The sequence below is a fragment of the Nipponia nippon genome, unplaced genomic scaffold (genome assembly GCF_047370975.1).
Source record: "Nipponia nippon isolate SJK-2023a ecotype South Korea unplaced genomic scaffold, ASM4737097v1 scaffold_14, whole genome shotgun sequence".
In the NCBI taxonomy this organism is placed as follows: domain Eukaryota; kingdom Metazoa; phylum Chordata; class Aves; order Pelecaniformes; family Threskiornithidae; genus Nipponia; species Nipponia nippon.
Window position 1 is genome coordinate 2,610,645 of NW_028262330.1, and position 21,196 is coordinate 2,631,840.

The 21,196-nt window shown below is 62.2% G+C and overlaps 2 protein-coding genes across 2 annotated transcripts; both read left to right on the forward strand.

Annotated features, from left to right (window-relative positions):
• Positions 1 to 861: 861 nt before the first annotated feature.
• XYLT2 (xylosyltransferase 2) lies at positions 862 to 14,452 on the forward strand. The gene is made up of 11 exons (XM_087751007.1): positions 862 to 1,044; positions 6,537 to 7,008; positions 7,494 to 7,669; positions 8,017 to 8,219; positions 8,667 to 8,747; positions 8,907 to 9,123; positions 9,540 to 9,716; positions 10,634 to 10,896; positions 11,010 to 11,205; positions 11,649 to 11,982; positions 12,336 to 14,452. Exons 1-11 carry the CDS (start codon positions 910 to 912, stop codon positions 12,659 to 12,661), a joined length of 2,580 nt encoding a protein of 859 aa, XP_087607133.1. The 5' UTR covers positions 862 to 909; the 3' UTR covers positions 12,662 to 14,452.
• Positions 14,453 to 15,105: 653 nt separating this feature from the next.
• LOC148056402 (uncharacterized) lies at positions 15,106 to 20,994 on the forward strand. Its single transcript, XM_087751049.1, has 5 exons — positions 15,106 to 15,230; positions 15,735 to 15,856; positions 17,720 to 17,818; positions 18,262 to 18,426; positions 19,710 to 20,994. Exons 1-5 carry the CDS (start codon positions 15,155 to 15,157, stop codon positions 19,854 to 19,856), a joined length of 609 nt encoding a protein of 202 aa, XP_087607175.1. The 5' UTR covers positions 15,106 to 15,154; the 3' UTR covers positions 19,857 to 20,994.
• The last annotated feature ends 202 nt before the right edge of the window (positions 20,995 to 21,196 follow it).

The window sequence follows — 21,196 nt, forward strand, 5'->3', positions numbered from 1 at the left end:
GACACCCTAGGGCGCACACGCACAACTACATGCACACCCCGCTTGCACACAAGTACATGAACACAGGCACTGCAATGCACACGTGCACATGCACGAACACTTATGCACTCCAGTGCACACATACACACACAACTATTTGCATGCACACACTGACTGATGCCTGCATGCACACGCGGGCACACATGCACATGCACGGGCACATGCACACCCCCAGCCACACATGCACACAAGCACACAGACGCACACCCCAGTGCCCAGATGCACATGCATGCACACACGTGTGTAGTACACATGCACAGCCCGGTGCCCACATGCAGAGGCATGCACACCTGGTGCACACATGCACGAACCAGCGAGGCTGGGGCAGGGGCTGGAGCCCAAGGCTGGGGAGGAGCGGCTGGGGGAGCTGGGGGGGCTCAGCCTGGAGAAGAGGAGGCTGAGGGGAGCCCTCATCGCTCTCTGCAACTGCCTGAAAGGAGGCTGGAGCCGGGGGGGTCGGTCTCTTCTCCCCAGGAACAAGCGATGGGACGAGAGGGAACGGCCTCAAGCTGCGCCAGGGCAGGTTTGGGTTGGGTATTAGGAAAAATTTCTTCACGGAAGGGCTGTCAGGCCCTGGCACAGGCTGCCCAGGGCAGGGGCTGCGTCCCCATCCCCGGGGGTACTTAACAGCCGGGGAGATGTGGTGCTTAGCACATGGGTCAGCGGTGGGCTCCCTGATCCTAAAGGTCTTTCCCAACCTCAGCGACCCCTACGGACAGGCGCACGCCCCGCCCACACGCGTACGCCCCGCCCACTCTCCCCGCCCCTCCTGGCCCCGCCCCGCCCCGCCCCTCCCGGCCCCACCGGCGCGTGCGCGCGGCAGGCGCGCGCCGGCGCAGCCCGCCCTGCCGCGGCGGAGCGGCCGTGACGATGGTGGCCAGCGGGCGGGCGAGGAAGCTGGCGCGGCGCTACCGGCTAGCGGTAGCCACGGCCCTCGCCATTCTCTTGCTCCAGGGACTCGTCCTTTGGACCTCCGCCGGCCTCGACGAGGAGGGACCGGCCGAGGTGCGCCGCGGGGAGGCCGGACCGGCGGCCCGGGGCCTGCCGGCGGGGGCTGAGGGGGCGGTGAGGGGATGGGGGGGCTGAGGGAGGGAGGGGCGCGATAAAGGGGCTGGGAGGTGGGGAGGGGGGTAGGGGGGCGATAGGGGGGCTGCAGGGGCGGTGAGGGGGAGAGGGGAGGCGGTGAGGGGCTTGAGGAGGGCGGGAGGCGGGGGGGGCCATGGGAGGGCGATGTGTGCTGGGAGGGGGGTCCTGGGGGGGCAGTGCCCGGGGGGCTGGCCTGTTCCCTTGCTATGGAGCTGGGAGGGGGCACGAAGGGGGTGCCCCCCCCCCCCGGGTGTCTCTGTGGGGCTGGCGAGGCCCCGTCACAGGAGCGGGTCCCTGGGATGGGTGGGGGTCCCGCAGGCCCCAGGCCGCTGGGGGAGCGTAGCTGTGGGGCGGGCAGCGGGCCCTGGCCTGTGAGGGGGGTCCCACTGCAGCGGCACGGGGTTGCGGCACCTGAGAAGGGGACCTGGTGGCCCAAGGGGTGTCTGGCGGGGTGGGGAGTGCGGGAGGCTCGCCGGGGGTCTCGCGCTTTTCCGTGGTTTGGGAGACATTATGGGAAGCTGGGACTGGTGATACCTGAGCCAGAGAAATATGAAAACAGACGGTATTTCAGAGAGCTGGGGAGAGCACGCACAGCAGCTCAGGAAGTTTGTGGTGGCTTCTGTTTGGCTGGTCTGGTCAGGGATGTCCCTGTGAAGTTTGAGGGCACAAGGACCTTTTGCAGTCGTCTGTTGTCTTTATACCAGAATGCTCTGCTAAGGCAAAAGGCGTCACCTCCTTTTTACGTGCGGGAAACTGAGGCACGGGCTGGCGAAGGTGTTTGCCCAAGGTCAGGCGTGGAGCAGGAGTCAAGGAGGACCCAGGCCTCTGGAGAACGCTGCTGCCACCTTCAAACAAAGCTCTTGACCTTTGGGTTGCTTACTTGAATGTATTTATTTGTTGTCAGCTGCCTGGACCACGTCCAGGCCCGCTGCATGTGGGTGGACCAGTGGCTGAAGTTGGTTTCTCCAAGAGCACTGGGGAAGGGCTGAGAGTCCCTGTATGGGCTTCCTTGGCGAACGTCTGTGTGGCACCGGTGCCCCTCATCTTGGGCAGGACCCTTGTGCTCCAGGGGCTGTAGAGACTCTTCATGGGCTGCCAACAAGCCCCAGGGCGATGGTGAAGCCAGGTTTGGCAGGGACAGCGTGCGGCGAGAGCCGGGAGCTGTGCGGGGACAGGCGTGGGGTGAGCGCGGTAGCTGTGGCAGAGCAAAGCCAGCGGCCGTGAGGTGAGAGGTGGGGATCCCTGGAGGGGCAAGAGCTTCCCCTCCCCATCGTGGGGTGCCTCCCTGGTGTGGAGGGTGACCCCATGGTCAGCGGGTCTCTTCGTAGGACTAGAAAGTTTTCCCTGAGAGCAAAGAGGTGAGAAGGGGAACTGGGCAGCCCCTTGCAAGGGGAGGGTCTCTAAGGCGACCACTTACTCAGCAGATTAATTCCCAGCCCCAGGCCTCCTCTTGGGACATTGGGAACATCCGTGAGCACCCTCATGTGCTGCTGTACGGCCACCTCCAAAACAGAGCCAGTGAATAAATGCGGCAAGGAGAAGGACACGGAGTTGCCCATGATCCGGAGTCACTGGGAGCATGAGAGCAGACCGGTCCGGCAGCCAGGAGTGCCCAACTGCACCTTCCCCCTTCCCATGACCTTGATCAAATCACTTCACTTTTCCCGGCTTCTCCTTCCCTCTCTGCACCATCCCACACTGCTCGTCTGCTTTTCTCTTGTCTTGCTCTGCATGGTCTTGGTCCTCGCCTTGTTTCCCCATGTCTCTTCCCAAAACTGAGCAGCTGACAGGTTTGGCTCTGGGTCCCCTCGCCTGGAGAGGGGATGGTTCACCACCAGCAGCCCTGACTCCAGGGCTTGGGAATGGACAAGCCTCTTTGGAGAAGGCAAGAACCGTCCTGAACTTTACGGATGGCCCAAAGCCATTAGCAAGCTGGGAAAAGTCCAATTAACCTTAATTTCTTACAAAATGGCAAAGCTCTTAGTTTCTGTGCCCTCCTGCAGCTTCTGATTTTGGCCAGACCTGGAGGAGCCACTGTTCCCCTGGGGCATTTCTGATAAAGCTGGAGGAAGCCTCCCAGGAGAGCGTGACCTTGCAGGCGAGGAAGGATTTGGGGAACCTTGGGATCTCTTAATTGCCAGAGTAAATGGCTCCTTCTCACTAATGGACACAGCTCTAACGTGGCTCATCCCCACCACGAACAGGCTGTGACTCGCTGTATAGAGCAGAAATGAGACTCGAGTCCTATAAACGCCGTGGAGCGTCTGGAGTCGGGCGAGCTCACCTTCCCCGCCAGACCAGCGCCTTCAGCTGGGGCACCTGCAGCGCTTGGAGACTGCGCTGCAGCCCTGTGCCGTGGGCTGGCAGCTGCCTGCGCTGCCCAGGCGTTCCCAAAAGGGCTGCTCTGATCTCTGCCGGTGGCAGCCCCTTTCTCTGTCCTGCTTGGTTCTTCAAAGCCTGCTGGTTTCCTTTTCTCCCCTTCATAGGGGAGGGAAGAGCTTCCCCTGCTGGGCAGGCTCCTTGAGAAGGCCGTGCCGCTTGGATCGTGTCGCTCCTCATTGCAAGCCCGGTGTCAGGGTCCTGCAGGCTCCCTTTATTCACCAAGCAGCTGCTTTACGGCCTCCACGCCAGCAGAGGTTGGATCAGTCTCCATCCACCCAGGTCAACGCTGAGTTTCCTACCTCCAGGAAGCCAAATTATCTTGTTCCACTGGGATCAAACACCACAATCCCTGTCCAGCCTGACAGATGGGAGAGGAAATTCCCATCGGTACCTAGCTTTTCACTGACAGCATCCCCGCTGCAGACAGCATGAGCATGTCTGCACACAAAGGTGGGAGCCCGAGGGACTGGAGCGATCCTGCCTCCATCGTGGTGACACCGACGGCTCCTGAGCGAGCGCAGGAGCTTCCTGGAGCACTTGGTCCGCAGTGGAGCTGGCACCAGGAAAATGCAAACTGCAAAGTGTCCTTGTGGGTGGAATTGAGGATCTGTCACCTGGGAGAAGTGTTTTAGCCCTGCTGCCTTCCTCCTTCCAGGCAGGAGGCAGCACCTCTCTGGGGCCCGCGTGTTGGCGTCCTCCATGTGCTGTGGCCACCAGAGAAGCTTCCTACGAAACATCTTTTCTTCCAGCTTTGCTGAGATTCCTTGATTTTTACTTTTCCCCCCATAGAGCTTGTTTTTAAGGGGCTGTCTCCAGCCATTTTAATTGTGAGGTGTAAGGCTCTGCTGCTGCAATTGGCAATCAAGCGTCCGGATTCCTCTGGTGACTTTGGAACATTTTGGCACTGTTTTTGCCTGATGAGCGCTCGTCTGTGGCAGACACCAGAGTCAGTCAACCAGAGGGGGAGTCCTGCAGGACACCAGATGCCGTTAGCTCCGCTCCTCGCAGTGGTCAGACCTGCGCTGGGGATAGGGTACAGGTACCTGACCCACAGCTCCGTGGCACTGTGGGGATGGCAGTGTCACATCAGGGGAGGCAGGCCAGGAGAAGTGACCGCTGGCTGGCACCTGGAGTTGTCTGTGCGTGTCGGGAGGAGGGGGACAGGGAGCTTTACCAAAAGTCCCACGCACAAGCCTTAAATACAGCAGACCAACGTGTCCAGAGTCGTTCCCTGCCTGGCTGGGGTGGAGGGATCGCTCCGCCGTGGTGCACTAATTAGAAGCCATTGAGTTCGTTAGCTGGCAGCTCCGGAAAGGCTGGCAATGCTTCTAACAACTTCCCTACTGGGGAAGGCAGCCAGGTGTGCTTGTGAGCTGGGAACCAGGCTCCTTCCAGGGGGACAAGCAGGAATGTAACCGAGGGTGGGCATTGCCTGGGGGCTGCTCCCGGAGCCAGGCGTGTTGGGGAGCAGAGGGTGTGAGCGGGGCCGGTGGGTCTCTCACTGCAGGAACGGGGCTGAGCCTGCGGAAGAGACTCGCTCCTTTCTTCTCGCCTCCTGACTCCCCTTGCCTGTGATGCTCGGCGGAGAAAACAGGTTTATAACTCTCGAGCAGATGGTCCTGCATGGTGACTAATGAATGGTTTGCCGCCTGTCTCGGGCCGCCTGTGACGCCTGTCTGGGCGGAAGGACGCTCGGCTGATCCTTGCTAATGCCAGCCCCTCAGAAGTTAAGCGGTGGCTTGGCCCCTTCCTGGGTAGCCACAGTTTGTAGGCTGTGCCACCACAACATGGGTAGTTCAGGGACACCGGAGCGGGCAGATCTCATCAGATGCTTTCCAGCCTTTGTACAGTGTGGTTTCTCCTGGCCGTGACCTTCCCAGCAGCTGTGCCCACAGCGGCGCTCATGCAGGGGGCTGATTTGGTCCTGCTGTCCTTGTGAGGCATCTGCCCATCCTCAGAAGATGCTGCTGTCCAGGAATAGCCCCCGATGCGCTCGCTGCTTCCCACGGTGCCCGGCGGAGCGGCTGGGCAGGCAGGGTTTTGAGGGCGTTGTGAGATAGCCCTGGGAGGCCTGGGGAGCAGGCAGCTGCTTCGCTGCCTGCCTGCCTGTCGGGCAGGAGCACCTGCGGTGGGCAGGGGGCATAGGGCCCCACGGGCACGACTCGCTGGGAAAGTGCTTTCCCACGAGCGTGGCTCTCACAGGCATCCAAACTTCCCAACTCTCCGCTCTCCCCAAGGCTGACTCGTTTCTGCTCATCAGCCAGCCTGGCAGAGGTAACAAAGCGTAATTAACTGCTCCCTTTACACATCCGCTTGGCTCGGCAGGAGGGTTTGTTAAAGGGATTTCTAGAGAAGCTGGTGATCGCAGCGACTGCTCCAGCCGAGTGCGGGGAGCCGGGGCCCAGGGAAGGGAGCGCGGGCAGGACCTCGTTCAATGCCACCCCAGTGCTTTTAGTCCCAGAGAGCGCAGCTGCAGCCGCCTGGGACCCCGGCTCCCAGAGGGGTGTGCTGGGCTGGGGCTCACAGCGTGATCACGGCAGGGAGGGCCTGGTGCATTTGCCTCCCAGTAAAAACCACCGCCAGCCAGAGCAGCCCTGTGCTCGTCCTCTCTGTCCGGGGGTGCCCCTGCCCATGCAGGACCCTGGAGGGTGGCGGGTGGCTGGTGCAGACACAACCAGCCTTGGCCAGTTAGTCTTGTGGCAAGCCCGGTGGCAGAGGTGTCTGGGGTGCTATGATGACAGGGTCTGCAAACTGGGGTCTCCCTTGATGGCATAATAGGGGGCTGCCCCCATGAGGGGGGCATAGGACCATGCAGGGAGGTGCTGTGGGGGATGGTGTAATGTCCTTTGCTGCACGGTGGCTGCTCCTGGAGCGCCTGCCATTTTGTAGCACTGAGCAACACGGGGACTGGGAGCACTGAGCTCTGGTAACAAGGATGCTCCAGGGAGCTTGTTGGCGGAGCCGGGGGGAATCAGGCCCAAGCTAATGCTGTCTGGCCTCTCTTCTGCATCCAACTGGAACTGGTACAGGAGCGGCAGAAAAAAGCCAGGTTGCCTGAGAGCAGCGACGGCTCCAAGGACTCGGACAGCTCTGCCGGGCGCCGGGGCAGTGCCAGCCGGAAGCACGGGCGATGGCGGGGACGGCCGGACAGCCCCGGGGCGCTGGTGTCCAAGGTGGTGAGAGCCGTCACGGCGAGACACAAACCGGGACGGAGGCTGCCAGCTATGCCGGACTCCTCCAGCCAGAGGAACCTGACGGAGCTGCGTGGGGAGGCCCAGCTGGCCGTCTTCCAGCAGGGCGACACGGGCAGCGTGGAGGGGGCTCCCCAGCCCACCGAGAACAGCTTCACCCCCAAGTGCGAAATCACGGGCAAAGACGCCCTCTCAGCGCTGGCCCGGGCCAGCAGCAAGCAGTGCCAACAGGAGATCGCCAACGTGGTGTGTCTGCACCGGGCCGGCAGCCTCATGCCCCAGTCAGTGCCTCGCCACTGCCAGCTCTCGGGTGAGTCCTGCTGGGGTGCTCGTGGTCACCCCTGGGTATCGGGAATATCCCAGCCAGGCGCATGGGCCACCTTCCTTATGCCGTCAGACTGACCCACCTGGCAAAAAGCAGCCTCAATCTGTCACTGATTCCCAGATTACCACTGCCTCTGTAATCCAATCAAAGCTGTGCCAGCCTCCTTAAGCTGGGCTGTTCAGCCCAGCCCGCGGTGCCTGCAGAGGTCAGCGCCAGCTGCATCTTCTGTTTTGAGGGGTCAGAGAAAGACACCCTCCCCTTTCCCAACGCCGCCCTGTCAGTTTAACGCAAGGGGCTGCGTGTGCCACCATGCCCTGGCGCTGCAGCGTGATGGGGTTTGCCCGAGGCTGAGCTCTTCCCTGCTGTCTCCCCCCTTGCTCAGGTCTCCCTGGTTTATCAGGAGCTCCGGGTGGTGGGGCGGTGGGTGCCAAGGCCAGGGGCAGCTGACAGCCCTCTCCCTCCCCGCGCAGGCAAGGTCAGCCCCGTCATCCAGTGGGACGAGAGCCGGCTGCAGCAGGCACCCCCCAGCAAGCCCGTGCGCATCGCCTACATGCTGGTTGTGCACGGCAGGGCCATTCGCCAGCTGAAGCGGCTCATCAAGGCTGTGTACCACCAGCAGCACTTCTTCTACATCCACGTCGACAAGGTGTGTGGGAGGGACTAGGGGAAGGGAGATGCTAACAGTACCCAGATCGGTCACTGGGATGGGGCACAGAGCTGGGGTGCGGGTGGGCGGTGAGCGGAGGCACAGCATTGACTGTGCCGGAGGAAGGGGCTGGGTAGGGTTTGTCCTCGCTGCCGGTGGAGCTGTGACCCTCCCACCCCTATTTCTGCAACCCCAGGGAAGCAGGATCTATCCCTCCTGCCCAGAGCAGTCTTGTCTTGCTGCTCTCCTCCCTGCGGAGGCTGCTGTAAGGGCTGACCCCAGGCTGGCGGCCAGGAGGCTCCGGGAAGATGAGCTCCCTGCTGACTGTGAGCTGTGTTCCCCGGCAGCGCTCCAACTACCTCCATCGCGAGGCGGTGGAGCTGGCCCGGCACTACCCCAACATCCGCGTGACGCCCTGGCGCATGGTGACCATCTGGGGAGGTGCCAGCCTGCTGAAGATGTACCTGCGTAGCATGAAGGACCTGCTGGAACTGGCCGAGTGGCCCTGGGACTTCTTCATCAACCTGAGCGCCACCGACTACCCCACAAGGTGAGGACCTTGCCGGAGTAGGGGAGGATGATGGAGGTGTTGGGGCTGCGTGATGCTGCAGCAGCCTTGGGAGGGGCAGGGAGGAGCAGGGAGCTGAGGGAAGATGGGGTTGGAGATTGCACCCACACGCTGGTGATGATGCTCCAGGGCCGGGCTGGTCCCATCTCTGCAGAGGAGCCCAGCCAGCACCTCGGAGGCTGTTTTTTCCTGTGGTCTGGGCGTTGCAGGGGAGTGCACATGTGAGGCGCCAGACAGCAGAGGGGCCACGTCTGTATCTCCCCAGCGATGGGACCAGGGTTTGAGTCAGCGCCTACCAAGCAGCCTTAGGCTCTTTTTGTCTGGTGGTTCTTGCGGAGTGAATGTTTACTGGGTAGGCTCTTGCAGAGGGAGTGTTTACTGGGCTGCTTTACCCTAGGGGCCGCTAATGCTTTCTAATTTGCACCTCAGGACCAATGAGGAGCTGGTGATGTTCCTGTCCAAATACCGAGATAAGAACTTCCTGAAGTCTCATGGCCGAGACAACGCCAGGTAATCCCAGCTAGAGGCAGAGCTGAGCTGGAGGAACAGAAAACAGGGATTTCAGAAAAGAACTGAAACAGTTGGAGCAGGGGGGGGTTCTTCTGGATGTAGCTGCACCCAGCAAAGCGGGTGACGTCCCTAACCCCTCATCCTCATCCCCATCCCCAGGTTTATCAAGAAGCAGGGCCTGGACCGCCTGTTCCACGAGTGTGACTCCCACATGTGGCGCCTGGGCGAGCGCCACATCCCCGAGGGCATCGTGGTGGACGGGGGCTCCGACTGGTTCTCGCTGACGCGCAGCTTTGTGGAATACGTGGTCTACACCGACGACCAGCTAGTGTCCCAGCTACGCCAGTTCTACACCTACACGCTCCTGCCAGCCGAGGTGGGTGCTGGCTGCAGGGCACGGGCTGGATTTTCTTCCTGTCGTACTTAACATCTCTGTCCCACTTTGTCCCCGCCCTGGGTAGCTGTGAAGGGCACTGCTCTGTGCAGGCAGCTTTGTGCCTCCCTTTTGCCCAGACCTGGGTATGAAAGAGGGGAGAGAGGAGCAGGCAGGCCAAGGGTCATATTTATATCCAGCCCTGCTTTAGGTCCAGGCACCCCTCTGGGCCGGATGAGGACTGATGTGGGCGTACAGCCTCGTCTCGTACGCGTTGCCCTGTGCTGGGAACGGGGATAAGTTTCTGTTCAGGAGCTGAGGGCTGTCCTGTTCCTCTCTGAGTGAGGTGGGGGGGGTCTCCTTTAACCATCCGTCCTCCATCCCCACTGGGTCTTGTGTCCCTTCTCCGCCGTGCACAGTCCTTCTTCCACACGGTCCTGGAGAACAGTCACGCCTGCGAGACACTGGTCGATAACAACCTTCGAGTGACCAACTGGAACCGCAAGCTGGGCTGTAAGTGCCAATATAAACACATAGTCGACTGGTGCGGGTGCTCCCCAAATGACTTCAAACCCCAGGACTTCCTCCGGCTACAGGTGAAAAAGATCATCCTTTCTCCTCCCGCTCTCTCCCCTCCTCCCCGTCTCTCTCCCCTCTGAGCTCCCCTGCGGGCGCTCCCCTGGGTGCAACGCCAGCCGCTGTGCACGCCCGCATGAGCCTCACCCCAGCCCCGCAAGGGACAGGAGCAGGATTGGCTCCCCAGCCGCCGCGGGGCTCCGCACAGACTTGTCTGTAAACACTCGGGCAGCGGGATTACGCTGACTGTTCTGCCCAGCAGCCAGGCTTTTGCTTGCAATGCTGCTCCTCTTCCCAGACTTCCTCTCCCATTTTCCTGCTCTTTCCCTGAAGATCTATCACTTGGGGCAAATACCTTTTCAGTAAAACCACTCCAGAGTGCTGTCCTCTTTGACAGGACAAAACACCTTGTGACGACCTGTCTCCCGTGCTCTCAGTGAGCAGGGGCGTAGGCTGAAGAAGGGAGGTTTGGGGGAGATACACCCAGCCCTGAAAAGAGGAGTCAGCGGGATTTTCAAGCGGTCCTGGGCTTACCTGGCGCAGGGCACTGACCCTGCAAGCTGTGCCACGTGGCCAGGCCTCGTGCAGGGCTCCGCAGCGGCTCTGCAGGCTGGGGGCCCATCTGAATACAGAGATTGCAGCGAAGGAGCTAGATGACACCTGGCTGCTTCTGAGCACAGAAAGGGGGAGGCAGTGGGAGAGATGGGAACCCATCTGCATTACCCGTAAGCGTACTGTGTGCTCCCACTGATCCTGCCATAGAGGATCCCACGTAGAGGCTGGCTGTGCTTGCGGCTCCTTAGCCTGTGCCCTCAGAGGGAGCAGGGTGGGTCCCGGCATGTTTCTTCCCGGTCTGTCTCCCTCCCAGCCCCCCCGCTCAGGTGGGAGGGCGGAGGGGCTGCAGCCAGCACTGTTAGAAATGCCTGTGCTCTTCCAGCAACTCTCCAGGCCCACCTTCTTCGCCCGCAAGTTTGAGTCGACGGTGAATCAGGAGGTGCTAGAGATCCTGGACACGCACCTCTACGGCAGCTACCCCCCCAACACGCCGGCCCTGAAGGCGTACTGGGAGAACGTCTACGACCGAGTTGACGGGCTCAGCGGCCTCAGCGACGTCACCCTCACCTTCTACACGGCCTTCTCCAGGCTGGGGCTCCGCAAAGCTGCGGCCGCGCCGGCAGCCAAGGCCGACAAGCTCTGCAGGTGGGGTATTTGCTGCGGGCTGGAGCCAGGCGCCGAGCGGTGGCCTGCATCTCGTGCTGGGAGGATGCTGATGCCCAGATGTGCAACCTCTCCGTCTGTCTGTCTCTCTCCAGATTTGAGCCCCGGGGCTTCCCATCCAGTGTGCACTTATATTTCTATGACGACCGTTTCCAGGGTTACCTGGTGATGCAGGAAGTGCAGAATTTGGCAACTGGGCAGGCAGAGTCCCTGGAGGTGTGGATGATGCCCCAAGGAGCTCTGAAGCTGGCGGGCCACGGAGGGCAGGCAAACCGCTTACAAAACCTTGAGGTAAACGGGGAGGGTTTCCCTCACAACGCCCGCTTTCCTCCCCGGCTTTCCCACACCGCGCTGCCCTCCCTCCTCTCCTCCACCTGCACGCTGTGGGGACGGAGGGACACGGTGCCGCTGTCGTGTCTGAGGACAAACCTTTGTCCGGGAGTTTGGCTTCTGTGTGGGGCGTGGAGCTGATCGGTGGGGAAAAGGCCTGAAGGGGATCTTCTGGGGGGAGCTGAGGCTGTGATGCCTGGTGCCTGCAGCTGCAGGAGGCATCACACAGCTGGATTAGTGCTGGCATGGCACAGGCAGGCAGGAGAGCCATGGAGGGTGGGGTGTGCGTTGCTTTGGGCTCCAAAGTTTATGCCTTCCCTGGTTTGGGGAGGTGAAACGCAAAACCTGAGCCAATAGCGTCTCCCTACCCAGCATCCCACTGCTTGTGCCTCCTGTCCCTCCAGGTGGGCACAGAGTGGGACCCCAAGGAAAGGCTCTTCCGCAATTTTGGAGGCTTAATGGGGCCTTTTGACGAGCCGGTGGCCATGCAGAAGTGGTCGCGGGGTCCCAACCTGACGGCCACGGTGGTGTGGATCGACCCCACCTACGTCATTGCCGCCTCCTACGACATCACGGTGGATGCCGAGGCAGAGTTCACCCAGTACAAGCCCCCCCTCAATCATCCCCTACGCCCCGGTGTCTGGACCATCCGCCTCCTCCAGTTTTGGGAGCCCCTGGGGGAGAACCAGTTCTTGGTGGTGCCCCAGACCTTCAACCACAAGCAGCCTCTCAGGAAAGGTGAGGATGCTGTGGAGTTTGGGGCTGGGGGTCTCCCTACGGGCAGTCCAAGGCGCTTCCCCCTGGCGCTGGCCTCTCTGGGCTGCAGCTGATGAGAAGGCAGGATCCATCCTTGCCACTGGTGTCCCCTTGCCCCTCTGAGTCCTCAAACCGGGCCCCTGCGCAGCTGTGGAGGGCCCCTTTGTAGGTCAGATCCATCCCTAAGTCTTGCAGCGGCACCCCTCTCTTCGGGCTGGGGTTGCGAAGGGATGGGGTGCGGAGCCCTGCCGGGAGGGCGGCAGCGGGAAGGGCAGGGTGCTGGGATGTCGCGGCGCTGCTGATCCCCTCTCTTTTTCTCTCCCTGTCCTGTCCAGACGACAGCAACTGGCTGCACGGCGGGCCCCCCCGCAACGAGTACACGGAGCAGAGCTTCCAGGGGCTGGGGGGGATCCTGAACCTGCCGCGCGCCGAGGAGGCGGAGGAGGACGCGGCGCGGAAGGCGCAGCTGACGGGCAAGGCACTGGAGGACTGGGCGGACGGTGCCATCGGCGCCTTCTGGGCCGTGGCAGACATCTGCGTCGGCAGCCCCTCCTCGGCCTGCGCCTCCCTGGAGACCTGCAGCAAAACCTCCTGGAGCTCCCTCTCTCCGGACCCCAAATCAGAACTGGGGCCCGTCAAACCTGACGGGCGGCTGAGGTAGCAGGAGCGGCCGGGGGGGCGGCCCTGGGAGCGAGGAGCATCCTCCATCACTGGCGTGGGGGGACTACATCGCCCCGTGCGATTTGCACCATAGTCACTCGAGGAAGAGAGAATGGGAACCTCCGGGCGGGGGAAAACCTGCTCCTGTGGGGGATTTTGGGCGGAGGGGGAGGCGTGAGGTCGGTCTCGCCCACCTCCCCCGGAACGGGCGCTTGCTGGCCGGGGAGAGCGTGCCGGGGCGCCCATCGCCGCGGGGGCACGGACGGCGCTGGCGGCTGGGAAGAGCGGGGCGTTTGTTACCACGGGCCTCGGAGCCTTGGGAAGGGGTGATGGAGGGAAGGCTGGCGCATGGGCAGGTCTGGGCCAGCTCAGCACCCTGCCCAGCCCCGGGCTGGATCAGGCCCTGTGCTGCTGGCTGCCCCCCTGGGAGGGCTGGAAGGGGCTCGGGACAGGCAGAAGCGGAGTGGGTCGAAGCCTGCCGTGTGCACGGAGCTGCTGCTGGCCCAGGGTTTGCATCTCATCCCCTCCACCCCAGCCCTTTAGTTTGTATTTTTATAAATACATATATAGAAATACATATATGATGCAAAGTGCAATAGAGACAAGACCCCGTGTTGGCCGGGAAGTCCTTGTGTCTCCATCTCCCCTCAGACTGTAACATACCTTGTTCTCTTGGGTGTCCTGGGTACAGGACAGGGTGCTGGGTCGTTTACATTTTTTTTTTTATTATTATTATTAGTATTATTATTGTTATTATTATTGTTTTGCTGTTTCCCCATGTCCTGCTGGGGACCCGCGCCCTGCCGCCCCTCGGGCGGGGTTGGTTGCGGGGTGCTGCCCCGCCTGTGCCAAACGTTTGGAGCTGCCGGCGCGCGTCGTGCGACGGCGAGCGGGGCAGCGCTCGCTTCACGGTTCAAGTCCGAGGAGCCGCCGTAGACCCTGCCGCCTCCCTCTCCGCTTCCGCAAAGGCACGCCCCGGTCCCCTGCCAAATCGCCATCCGCGGGGCCGATGTCCTGCGGCTCGCTGTGCCCGGCGGGCTGCCCTGTGCCACGGCCCCTGGGCCCAGCCTTTTCTTTTCGCCCGGGTCGGCAGAAGCTCTCGGGATCTGCTGTGCTTCCCTGGCCAAAAAGCAAAGAGGCGAGACGAGGTCCAGCCGGCTCCATCCGCTGCTTCTGCCTCCTCTGGAGGGAAGAGACGAGGACGCCTCCTCCGGGGAAGGGGTGCAGCAGAGCATCCCCTTTCCCCGCCGTCCTCCCGGGCCTGGGGACTGCCTGCGACGTTCCTTTCTCGAAGACCGGCGCTGCACGGAGAAGTCAGGGTTTGGTTTTCACGCAGGGAAGACGCTTCGGATGTGGCGCGCGGGACTGCGGCAGGAGCTCGCGGGCGGCCTGGCCGGGGTCTTGGACACTGGCCCAACCTCTCTGCTCACGGCAGGGAGCCGGGGGCTCGCGGCTCGGCCGGTCGGGTTTTGCTCTCTCCAAAGATCCGTGCCATCCTTCACCTTCCTCCAAAGCCCAGGGCTTCCCCGCCTGACAGGGCTCGCGCTCCCGGTCTCCGTGGATTAGGGATGCTGCAAGAGGCACGTTGTGAAGCGGGCTCCTCCTCGGGCCGCGGGGGGACGGGACGGAGGCGGCGGGGGGAGGGAGGCCTGGGTGTGCGAGGGCAGGCACCCGCTGCCCCCCGGGCCGCCCCTCCTGCGCCCGCTGCCCCGCTCACACTCCTTGTGTCGGAAGCGTTTATGTAAAGTTGTCTTAAATATGCAACGTCACCACAAATATATCTATATCCGTACCGGGCCGTGTGTCGCGTTCTTGCGGCGGGAAGGGGCGAGGGGGCAGAAGGCCGTCGGAGGGGCCTCTCCTGAGCCGGCGGGGTGCGAACCCCCCCGGGCGGGGTGCGGGGGCCGGGGTGGGCCTGCTCACCGGGGTGCTGAGCGGCTCGGAGCCGCGCTGCTGGTCTCCCTTAGCCCGGGGCCTGGAGCCCGGTTGCCACCCCCGTTTCTGGCCGCGGGTACGGCCCGGCCCGGTGGCTCAGCGGTACTGCCAGCGTTAATCAGCGGACGAAGGGAGCGGGGGCCGTTCGCTGCCCGCTGACCCCAGCGCCGTGCGGGGCCGGGGACCGGCACCCGGGGCACCCGCGGACGAGCCGCGCTGGCCCGGTTGTGTCTCCGGAGGGGGGGGGGACCGGAGCCCCCCGTTCGCTCCCCCCCCCGGCCCGGATCGGGGCCACGTTTGCAGTGCGGCTGTCCCGGCTCCCGCCCCGCCGCGCGCCGCGTCGCCACGGCAACCGCCGGCACCGCCCCCCCCATCCGGCGAACGTAGCCCTTCCAATGGGAGCCGGCGAGGGGGGGGTGCGACGGCCAATGGGAGCCGGCGGGGCGGGGCCTCTCCCCGTGCCGCTGCGGCCGCGCCGTGCGTCCGGCCCCGCCCCTCCGGTCCCGGCCCCGCCCCGGGCGCTGAGGCGCGGGCAGCGGCCGCCGCCGGCCGTGAGGGGATGGCGCAGCCCGGCGAGGCCGCGGCGCACACGGCGGCCATGGACAGCAACGTCCTGGCCATCGTCATCGCCGCCAGTGAGCGGGGAGCGGGGGCGGGATCGGCCTCCGCCGGTGCCTCCCGGAGCGGCCCCGGGCCGTGCCGGCAAAGCCGCTCCCCGGCCCCGGGGGCGGCCCGAGGGAGCGGCGGCTGCGGCCCCCGGTTCTTCTCCGCGGCGGGAGGGGTTGGTGGCGCCGGGCGGGCGGAGCAGAGCGGGGGCTGGGTAGGAGCCGCGGGTCCGGGGTCGCCGGCCCCGGGCCGGAGGGCGCTGGGGGGCCCCGGGCCGTGCGGGGCTCCGGGGGCTGCGTTGGGTCCAGGACGGGGCCGGGCCCCGCCGCCTCTGCGGCTTCTCCCCGGCTTCGCGGGGAGGGGGGGGGACCCCGGGCACAACGGGGCTGTTGGCGTCCCCGGGACGGGAGCGGGGGAACCCGGCTCCCCCGGGGCTTTCCCAAGCTGCCCTTGGCCGAGGCCCCCGGGGGGGGCGGCGGGAGGGGGCCGCGGAGCCAGCGGGCTCACTCGCCTCTTCTCCCTTCCCCTGGCAGCCGTGTCCACCTCCGTCTTCATCGTGGCCATCCTCATCCTGCTGCTGCTCCTCTACCACCGGGACCCCATGTGCTGCCAGTTCCTCTGCTCCTGCCGCTTCTTCCAGACCCCCAGCCAGTATGTGAGTGTCCCCCCCCCCCCCTCCTCCTCCTCCCGCCTGCCCGTCCCTGGCTGCTCCCCGACCTCTTGGTCCCTTGCGCTGGGCTCCCCTCCTGACGCCTGGCTGGGCTCGCTGATGGACCCGGGACCTCCTCGTTCCCGCTCTGCCCCAGAGATCATCCACCCAGCCCCGCCTGGCCGCACCGCCGGGGTGATACCCCCGAGGCCCCAGACTAGCAGGTTCCCCGGCTCCCCACGCAGCTCAGGAGGGGTGTCCTCCTCCCCCGGCACAGTGGCGTGCGAGGCCGGGCTCTGTTTTACAGGGAAGGGGGCTGGAAGCTCAGGGCAAAGGCAGACAATGCCGCTCGCTCGCATCCCCGGTGACTGGCTGGGAACGGCAAGAGACAAAGCCCCTTCGCCTGTGTCTGTAATTTCCTGGGGCTGGCTTTCAAGCGGGGAAGCTGGTGATGGAAAAAGAGGAGCGTGTTCAGCCAGCGCTGCCTTTGTGGTGGCGGCTGCCTGGGGAAAGCTCGGCTTCCAAAGGCCGCGGGGGTGGCTGCTCGGTGGGTACCGCTGCAGAGCCCCTGGGAGAAGAGGGGACACCCAGCCTGGGCTGGCAGGGGACGGAGGGACTTGTGCCACGAAAGGCGAATTTAAGAGTCCAGCACAAGCTGGGAAGTCCCCAGCAGAAATCCCAGTGGGAATGGGCTGCGCTGCTGGAGCCCCTTGCCTGCTTCGCTGCGTCTGCTCCTTTCCCCCTCGTCCTCCCTGCCCGCGGCATGCGTGGGGGAGAGGGCTCGGGCGCCGCGCTGCTGGCCCGCGGAGCCGCTCCCCGGGGCCGTGCGGGATGTGCCGCGAGCCGCAGAGCCTTCGCCGTGCTTGGGCCTGGCTCTCGGGTGGGTGGTGAAAGGAGATGGCATCGTGCCTTTAGCAAAGGGCTGCGTGGACAGATGGACGTGGATGCGAAGAACTAGATACGGGAAGGGAATGCGTATAGGATGTATTTCCATCAGAAAAAGCGAAGCGGTGGTAGCAGCGTGAGGCAGCTTTCACGCAGGTGTAGTCGCGCTGGCCGTGCTGGTTTCGCTAATCCCTTATTAAAGCAAACAGTTGCACCCCCAGCCAGCCTCGTTTCCTGCAGCTCCTATAATTACGCCGTAGGGCCGAGAGAAACGGCTCCTCCGTTGTTAAGAGCAAAAGTAAATCCATCGTTTGTAGTTTCCCCCTGCAAATCTCTGGTTGCTCTGGGAGGCTCTGGACTGATTTCTGCTGGCAGAGATGGGGCTTTTCTGAGCGCCAGGAACAGCCCCCCGCTCGAGTCCTGGCTCTGGCTCGAGCGGCTGCTCTCCGTGAGAGGGATCTCTGCTGTTGCTCAAGACCTTGACGGGGAATCGGGTTTAACTGGAGCAAGACTGCTCGGGAACAGAACAGCAATTGCTCTGCAAATTTGCTTGCTCCGTTATCCTGAAATGACTACCTCGGTAGATAAGCGCTTACAAATTCTGTGACCCTGAGCCTGTGATCGGCTCTTATCTACACCAGCGGAATAGTTGGGTTGTTTTTCTGTTGTCCCCCAAAGAGAGATGGTTCTGCTGAGTCTGAATGAATCCCGGGCTGCCGTCCCTCCGGCTGTGCTGTGCCAGCTGGCTCGGGCCCTGCGCCGCCCGGTGAGGATGTGCCCGAGCTGTCGGCGGCGGTAAACGGGCAGGCAGGGGTTGGCTGCCAGCGGCCACAAGCCAAACGGGCAGAGGTGGCGGCTCCCCTGCTTCCCGGGCTGTCCCGCTTCCCGGGCTGTCCCGTGCGAGCTGGCTGAGCTCCGCTCGCTGCCAGGCGGGATATGAAGGGTTTCAGCTTTGCTCACCTCCTGCCTGACCCCTCGTTACAGGACTGCCCCCCGCCCTACTTCAGCAGCAGCCAGCGGCTGGTGGGTCCCCAGTGCGGAGCGGCGCGGCTGGAGAGCGCGGCCGAGAACCCCGGCGTGCAGGTGACGGCTGGGGCCCTGATGGGAGCTGGGGGGGAACGGTAGCGAAGATCCCGATGAGCTTGGGAAGAGACCGTGGTTACGGGGACCTGGGGAGCTCCTGGGGCATAGGGAGGAGGTGCTGGACAGCAGGAGCGACTTTGGGAAGTGCTGCCTGTGTGTAAAACCCTGCAGGGGAGGGCCAGGGGTACTGCAGAGGACACCACGGTGCCCTGAGGTGTTTGGGCATGAAGTGCCAGGGAGATCCCTCGGGGCTTGGGATTTGCAAAGCAGGTCGTGGTGTAATTACCCCCTGGGAGAGAGGATTCCCTCTCTCAGGGTTCAAGGAAGGGCACCCACAACTTTGAACCCTGAAGTAACTCGAGGTGGCACCAGGCCACGAACTTCCAGCGAAAAGAGCCACCGCCGCCACGCTGACCTTTCTCTTCTGGGCTGGGCGTTTCTAGGCAGACGAGCTATTCTGCGTCGGAGCCCCCAGCAGCTACCAGCTCCCCTCCTGGGAGCAGCCCCGCCTGCCAAGCTACGAGAGCGTGCGGAAGAAAGATCGCCAGCGGGAAATCCACCAGATGATTGCCGAGAGGTTTGGGCTGTGGGCAGAGCCTTCCCAGGAGGTGAGCTCTGCCGCCCCTGCGCGAGGGAGCCGGCTCGGGCGCAGTCCCCGCTCCGGTCTGTATCTGGGTCTTGCTTCAGCGATTTGCGGTAGCTGAGGACTCTGTTCTCGGCGATTGCCTTTCTCTGATACCCTTTATCTCTGGGAAGGGCACAAAGTGTACCAGGAGGCTGCTTTTATGTACATCTGTGCCGTTTAATGATCGATCTCTCCCGGTGCGTTTGCAGAAATGCCTGTGCCAGGAGGCAGGGTAGAGCTGCTGACAAAAGGGCAGGCCCTTCGGATCATCTGCTCGGTACAAGCCCAAGCTGGGAATGTTATTTTTAGATAAGGCTTCCACGGTTTCTTGCTCCCTTCTCCCTGCAGGACACCTCTGGGAGGCCCCTCGCTATTGCCTTGAAGTGTTTATGGCTTATTTATGAGCAGGAGGATTTGCCTGTTCTGACATTTAAGATTTGCGCTCCCGCAATAGAATAAAGCGAGTGCATCTGCCAAGCAGGTCCTGAGGCAGCGGCCCGAGAGACTCCTGTTGAACAAAGCGACCTCATTGACTGAAGCAGAACAGAAACGTTTGAAACCCTGAGTACAGCACTAAAGATTTACCTGGATTTTGGGCTTTGAAAGCTGCACCATAAAGTTTGGCATAGTCAGCACTTCTGCTCGGTGTTGGGAGCTGTAGCTAACGATACCTGCCCTGAAACCAGAGCACTGAGGGCACGGGAGAGTAAAGCCCCCAAGGACGAGTAGTGGAGGAACCGCAATGGGAGCTCTTCCACATCCCTGCGCCACCCCTGTCCCTTGTTACAGGGACAAAGCCAGCCCAGCTCTGCCAAAATAAATGTAGCGACAGCCTGGAGGTTCCTCTCTGCTGCTGTGCTTGCAAACAAAACCTGGGTGGAAAGCCTGGTCTGAAGGTGCTGGTATAAATCCCAGTAACTGATCCTTGGGCAAAAGAAAGCCAACAACACTCCCGTTTTAGCAGAAATCAAGTCTTTTCTGGTCTTGTGACAAGTAGTGACAAGTCCTTGAAGGGGGAAGGGAAGAGCAGGTACCTGGCACAGGGAGTGCGAGGGGGGTGGGACGTTGCCTCCCCAGCGGATTTCTGCCCTGCCGTGTCGCGAACCGGTGCTAAGCACTCGTTTTCCAGGTGTTCATCGAGGCAGCAGGAATTTAATTTCAGGCTGGTGGTGGCTGTGAGCCTTGTCATCGGCTCTGCAAGAAGAGGTGGGATAATCTGCGGGTTATTTCTGATCAGCTATAATGCTCTTCCTCTCTCCTCAATAGATGCCGCCTCCCTACGAGCACGCTCTGAGGCATCCTCCAGCTTTCTCAGGAACAGTAATAAGCTCGGAGACCTTGGACAGACATGGCGTGCCAGACCCTTTCCAGGCCTCGCTCAGCTACCAAACTCAGCGAAACACAGACGTGTAAGGCCTCGGCCTCCGCGTTCTGCTTCCTCCCGTGGCGTCGGCGACAGAAGTGCCTGTGACATCGTTCTTGTCCGCAGGGAGCGGCCGAACCTCAGACCTCCACCCAGATTCGCAATCAGCCGAGAGACAGGCGAGTCAGGCCCAGCCAGCGGAGACGTCCCTGCCGCAGCGCAAGGACAACCACGGAGCCAGGCATCGCGCTCCGAGCAGGGCAACCGGGGCCGTCCGCTGGCTCTCCTCTGGCAAACGTACTGTTACCAAAGGCGACGGACGAGCTGCTCGCTTCTACGCAGGCGGCAGAGCCAAGGCGAAGGTCTGCTCAGCCAGAGCTCCTCCAGGCAGCCGGCATTACCATACCTCTGTGAGGCAAGCACTACCCGGCACGCCAAGGACCAGACCTCAGACAGCGGTCGTGTCACGCTATTTCACTTATTTCTTAGGTTGTAAAATGTTTTATTTTATCGGTGTATCGGATCCCAGGTGGGAATCCTCACCTGCGAGCGGCAGAAGGAATCTGCGCTCTTGCAGCAACGGTCATCTGGGACTGAGAGCCATTTTGTATGGACTTTGGCCGGATTCGGAGAGGCTCCGGGGGCTGTGCCGCCTGCGGCATGCGAATACCGACCGCCGAGATGAACCGCGTGACTGGATGCGCGAGCTGGGAAAGGACAGAAGCGTGGACAAAACAGCTGGTGGTCTCCATGAAGAACGTAAAGCGAAGGCGGATGCGCGTGGCTGATGCAGTTTACCTCGTCGTCTTCTGCAGAGCAGACGATCTATTAATGTCACCGCTGGTGTCCTTACACCACCAATTTTGATAACCTGTTTTCTACTGCAGAGCCAACGTTTCAAATTGTTTACAAACCTGTAGATAAAATGAGATCAGTTTGGCCACAGGGCATTTGGGCTCCTTTCTTTTGAGCGACATAAGCTCAAAAATGTCACGGAATGACTCGGGGAAGACTAAAGGAGAAGTCTTCTGGATTACGGCTTTATGATAAACCTCCAGCTGCTGAGCTTCAAATACCACCCCGGACTTGTGCATCTTACCGGGCACGCTAAAATTAGTCATGAGTTTGCTTTACGAATGTGAACTTGCCTCACGTGGCTAGTAAACGGAAGACTTGCAGATATTTGAGTTAATCATTGAGGTGAGTTAGATAGAAGGAAAGATCTGGCTTCCTGGGATGCGGGGTTAGGTGCAAGGGGAAACGGATCTGTCCTCTTCTGCAGTATTTTGAACTAAGATACAAATATCACAGTAATGTCTAAAAATGAGTAAAAATAGAGGGAATTATTAGTGGGACAAGTACTGACATAAGCGTGATTGTAGAGACAACT